At 46.1% G+C, this 6,149-nt stretch overlaps 1 protein-coding gene across 1 annotated transcript; it reads left to right on the top strand.

The window, feature by feature from the left end:
• LOC107636060 lies at window positions 3,163-5,862 on the top strand. The gene is made up of 2 exons (XM_016339595.1): window positions 3,163-4,383; window positions 4,495-5,862. The coding sequence occupies exons 1-2, from the start codon at window positions 3,163-3,165 to the stop codon at window positions 5,860-5,862; spliced, it is 2,589 nt and encodes an 862-aa protein (XP_016195081.1).

A 6,149-nucleotide genomic window follows, 5' to 3' on the forward strand; every position in this document is an offset into this window, starting at 1 on the left:
AAATAATAAAAACGTAATATTATATAATAAATATTTAAATATACTAAATAATTCTAACAAAAACTAATTGATCTTAATATATTCTAACATCTCCCCTCAAACTCAACTCAAGTTGTCACTTAGAGTTTGAAATTTATTTAAAACAAAATATAGAAATAAAAACTACATAAATTGATGAAATGGGTAGACAGAACTGCTGGAAGGAAGCGCACATGGAACTGCCGTAAGAAAAATGCAAACGAAGCTGTCGCAAGGGAAGTGCAGACAAAACTGTCACAAAGAAGCGCAGACGAAACTTACGCAATTAAAATACAGATAAAACTGCTCCAAGAAAAACGCAGACGAAACTGTCGAAAAAATGATGAATTGCCCGAAAACTATTGAAAAGGCGACAATCTGTGAAGAAATGATAAAATGTCGGAGGATAACGAATTGTCGGAAGGTGACAATAACTATATTGTTTCTCCATGAGAATAGGTAAACAGCGGATGACAGTGATGTTTGATTCATTAGATTGGAAAAGGCACAAGATGGAGAGGATGAGCTATTAGGTGAGGTGAAAAAGCATTAAAAAAGTAACAAAAAATAAAGAAAAATAGCATAGAAAAAAAGTGTGAAAAATACAGTGATTTCACCAGAAGAAAAATAACCTATTATCTTCAAGGATGATACCAAGATTTTGATACCATGTTAGAAAAGTAAGAGAGAATAGTAGAAAAAAGGTTTGTGTCTATTCAAGTTGTGTGTATAATGATACAATATAGAAGGATATTTATATGCACTTAGAGAATCAAAATAATAAAGACATAATATCTTATAATAAATATTTAGATATATTAAATAATTCTAATAAAAGTAATTGATTATCTATAATATGTTCTAAAAGTGATATTGAACTAAGAAAAAGAAAAAGTGCAGGAGGAAGAACTAATATATAGTGATATTGAACTAACTGTGATATAATATGATGGTGATGATAATGATAATGAAGGAAGAGGAAGAGGAAAAAAATGATAAAAAATCAAATCAAAGAAGGGGAGAAAAGAAGAAAGAAAAGAAAAAAGAAAAGAAATAAAAAAAGAAGAAAGAAAAAAGAAGAGGAAAAGAAAAAAAAAAGAAAGAGAAAAGAGAAAAAAGAGAAAGTGAAGGAAACACATGATGATCGTGATAATTATATATGATAATGATAATAATAAAAATAGAGAAAAAGAGGAGGAAAAAGAAGAATAGAAATGAAAACTATTACGGATCCGACCTACGGATCCCGCATACCCGGTTACCCGGGGACAACCCGTTTCGACCCGAAGGCCCAGAACCGGCCCTTCAAAGTTCCTAACCAACTTTCGAATTCAAATATCTCTCTTATCTTAATCAAACAAGATAAGATAAGATAACGGCCATCACCTATAAAAGGAGGATCCAAGTACCTTCAGGTATCATTCATTTCTTACACCTCATACCTCTCAGATCCATTCTGACTTGAGCGTCGGAGTGTCTTTGCAGGTACCACCCCCCATCGCTCCAGTCAAGCAATCCGGTTTCAGCCTTGCCCGCGGGTTCCCGATCCACCCTTCAAATCCGTACCGGAGACATCTCGTACATTGGCGCCGTCTGTAGGGACCTGCGCCAGCTGGGCCCGATGGGGGACATCCTAGAGGAAACCCCCTCAAGCCAGGATGACTCTCAACCGATTAACCCAATCCCCGAGCACCGAGAGGCCACAAACCAAGCGAGAATAGCGAGTACTGTCCAAAACGCGAACGACCACGACGTCACGGACCGATGACATCCTGAGAAAGCCAGGGACAAAGCGGCGCAGATCATCCAGGATCTCTGCCTCCTGGTTCAGGAACTCGAAGGCAAGATAACCAATAAAGAAAAACACAACAACGAACATGGAAGCCATGCAACCTCCAGATCAAGGTCTCGCCGCGGTAGGTCGCCAACCCGACGACACGACAGAAGAGACGGTCGCAGCTCCTCACGCGACCACAGACACGAGAAATCGCCAGAACGGCGATACAACAAGAAACATAACCGCAGCGCTTCTCGAGATCTGATTTATCAACACTACTCAGACGAAGATCGGAGGGACCGAAACACCAAACGCACGAGAAACGACCATATAATAATGGGAGCTACACCCTTTACAGAAAGAATCCTAAGAGCAAAACTCCCCAAAGGCTTCGACAAACCTACCGATATGAAGTACGATGGAACTAAGGATCCCCAAGAACATCTAACGGCTTTTGAAGCCAGAATGAACCTAGATGGAGCGGCCGACGCGATCCGATGCAGAGCCTTCCCGGTAACCCTCGCCGGGCCAGCGATCAAATGGTTCAACGCCCTCCCAAACGGATCCATAGCCAGTTTCCACGATATTACACGAAAATTCATGGCCCAGTTCACTACTAGGATCACTAAAGCCAAACACCCCATCAGCTTACTAGGGGTCACACAAAAACAAGACGAATCCACAAGAAAATACCTCGACCGCTTCAACGACGAATGCCTAACGGTCGACGGACTCACGGATTCCGTCGCAAGCCTTTGCCTGACCAATGGGCTAATGAACGAAGATTTTCGCAAACACCTCACCACCAGACCGGTATGGACCATGCATGAGATCCAGAACGTCGCCAAAGACTACATCAACGACGAAGAAGTCAGCCAGGTCGTCGCGGCCAACAAGCGGCAGCACGACAACACCCAACGCAGCAATTCGGCTTCTCACCATAACCCAACACCCAAAGAGAATCAACGGGACCACCCCAGGCCGACCAGCCGGCCACCAAGAATAGGCAAATTCTCTAATTACACGCCCCTGACAGCACCAATTACCGAGATATACCACCAAATAGCAGATCGAGGCATCATTTCGAAAGCCCGACAACTCAAGGAAAGGACAGGAGGCAACAAAACCCTCTACTGCGAATACCACCGAGGTTACGGTCACAAAACACAAGATTGTTTCGACCTTAAAGACGCCCTTGAACAAGCCATACGAGACGGCAAACTCCCAGAATTTGCCAAAATCATCAGAGAACTCGAATGTGCGTCGACTACACGGACCTCAACAAAGCTTGTCCGAAGGACGCCTTTCCCCTACCAAACATCGACGGATTGGTAGACGCTGCATCCGGTCACCGATACCTCAGCTTCATGGACGCATATTCCGGATACAACCAGATTCCGATGCACCGACTAGACGAAGAGAAAACAGCGTTCATCACCCCAGACAGGACGTACTGCTACACAGTAATGCCCTTTGGTCTAAAAAATGCTGGAGCAACCTATCAAAGAGTGGTTAACAAGATATTTCGAGACTTATCCGGTAACAAATTAGAAGTCTACATAGACGACATGCTCGCCAAGACCGAATCCGGCGAACAACTAACCGACGACCTCAAGGTCATAATGAACACCCTACGAAAGCACCAAATGCGACTCAACCCGGCAAAATGTGCCTTCGGAATGGAGGCAGGGAAGTTCCTCGGCTTCATGATTACGCAACGCGGAGTTGAAGCAAACCCAGAGAAATGTCGCGCCGTCCTCGAGATGACGAGCTCCAAAAACCTTAAAGACATCCAAAGGCTTACCGGCCGACTGACGGCATTGTCACGCTTTCTCGGGGCTTCGGCCCAAAAAGCGACCCCTTTCTTCAAACTAATGAAAAAAGGAGCCCCTTTCAAATGGGAGACGGAATGTGAAGAAACATTCCAACACTTCAAGAGGGTCCTAGCGGAATCACCAATCCTCGCCAAACCCCAAACAGGGGAAACACTTTACTTATACCTCTCCATAACGGAAGAGGCACTCGCAGCAGCACTCGTCCGCGAAAACGAGAAAAAGGAACAAAAAACCGTATACTTCATAAGCAAAGTCCTACAAGATGCGGAAGCTCGCTACTCACGCTTAGAAAAGCTAGCTTTCACACTCCTTACAGCCTCCCGACGCCTACGACAATACTTCCAAGCTCATTCCATGACGGTTCGAACCGACCAGGCGGTCAAGCAGGTGTTGCAGAAACCCGACCTAGCGGGAAGAATGCTAGCGTGGTCCATCAAACTATCTCAATTCCAGATCAAATTCGAACCCCGAAATGCGATCAAAGCACAAGCTATGGCCGACTTCATCGCCGAGATGACTCCGGGAAAGCTCACCCCCGAATCATGGAAACTACATGACGACGGCTCATCAAACTCCACCTACGGAGGCGCCGGAGTCATACTCGAAAACCAAGACAGGATCACGATCGAACAGTCGGTACTATATGAATTTCCAGTATCAAACAACCAAGCAGAATACGAGGCCCTCTTGGCAGGCCTATCCTTAGCCCGGGAAGTCGGAGCAAAGGTCCTAGAAGTAAATACCGATTCACAGGTAGTGAGTTCCCAAATTAACGGAGACTACCAGACACGAGATCCCCTACTCCAACAATACCTCGCCAAGGTAAACAAACTAAAAGAAGGATTCGAACACGTCACCATACAGCACGTCCCTAGGGAACGAAATGCCAGAGCAGACCTACTCTCCAAGCTAGCCAGTACCAAACCCGGACACGGTAATAAATCACTAATCCAGGAAGTCGTTAAGACACCCTCTGTGTCAACAACAACCAACGCTCACCTGACAATCTCAAACCAGGGATCTTGGACCTACCCTATTCTGCAATACCTCCTCGATGGAACACTGCCACCAGACCCCAAAGAGGAAAAACGAATAAAAAGGGAAGCCGCCAACTATACCATTGTCACAGGACAGCTATACAAACGCGGATTCTCGCAACCCCTGCTCAAATGCATCGAACCCGAGAACACGGAGTACATACTCCGTGAAATCCACGAAGGCTGCTGCGGTCACCACGTCGGAGGCAAAACATTAGCCCAAAAAGTCATCAGAGCAGGCTATTTCTGGCCCACGGTTATCCGGGATTCCATACAAATAGTTAAAAACTGCGACAAATGCCAAAGACACGCCAATATCCACCAAGCCGCGCCGCACCAGCTCAGCACCATATCGGCAGAGCGGCCGTTCGGCACTTGGGGCATCGACCTCGTCGGACCCTTCCCTACGGCACCTGGCCAGCTTAGATACCTCATCGTCGCCATAGACTACTACACTAAATGGATCGAAGCCGAACCCCTGTCCTCCATAACGGCAACCCAATGCCGAAAATTCCTCTGGCGTCAGATCATCACCCGATTCGGGATCCCCGAGATCGTTATCTCGGACAACGGAACCCAATTTACCGACAAAAAATTCAGAGAATTTTTAGAGGGGCTATGTGTATCTCACCGTTTCATCTCGGTAGAACACCCTCAGACAAACAGACAGGTAGAATCCGCAAACAAAATAATCGTCAAAGGACTTAAAAAGCGGCTCGACGAAGACAAAGGACTATGGGCCGACGAACTCGGGTCGGTCCTATGGTCATACCGAACCACACCTCAAACGACAACGGGAGAAACACCTTTCCGACTAACATACGGTGTCGAGGCGGTCATCCCGGTAGAGATCGGAGACCCAAGCCCCAGGAAAACGGTCAGAGGTAACGACGAGGAAGCAGAACGAGACCTCATTGACGAAACCAGAAGCATAACCCATCTCAGGGAGCTAGCCCTAAAGCAAAGAATCAGCCTGAGATATAATCACGGAGTCATCCGGCGAGAATTCGCGGCCGACGACCTCGTCCTACGACGAAACGATATCGGTCCCCCGACCCCAGGAGAAGGGAAGCTCACCCCCAACTGGGAAGGACCATACAGAATCAAGGCTGTAATCGGAAAAGGAGCGTACAAACTCGAACGGCTCAACGGCGACGAAGTCCCGAGAACATGGAACGCCGCCAACTTGCGATGATACTACGCCTAGACCAACCTACAAAGGTCGCACCCTTGTCCTCATTTCTGTTTTTGTACTTCTCCTACCAGTTTACAAATTCTAAGGTTTTATTTCTCATCTAAGTTTTAAACTCGGGTACTCTTTTCCGCCACCAACGGAGGGTTTTAACGAGGCCCAACCATCAATAAAAATTCCATTAAAACAACTATTTCTATTTTCCTAAGTGTCCCAAATACGGAACAAAAACACGGCCGCAACTGGGGGACTAATCATCCCCCAGGCCCAAACACGCGGATATCCACAAA

The sequence above is a fragment of the Arachis ipaensis genome, chromosome B04 (genome assembly GCF_000816755.2).
Source record: "Arachis ipaensis cultivar K30076 chromosome B04, Araip1.1, whole genome shotgun sequence".
NCBI lineage: Eukaryota > Viridiplantae > Streptophyta > Magnoliopsida > Fabales > Fabaceae > Arachis > Arachis ipaensis.

Bases quoted from the DNA above. Each gene is read 5' to 3' on its own strand.
- LOC107636060 (XM_016339595.1), top strand. From the start codon at position 3,163: ATGGACGCATATTCCGGATACAACCAGATTCCGATGCACCGACTAGAC. The intron at 4,384-4,494 runs GTAGTGAGTTCC...GTCACCATACAG, and splicing joins AAGTAAATACCGATTCACAG to CACGTCCCTAGGGAACGAAA.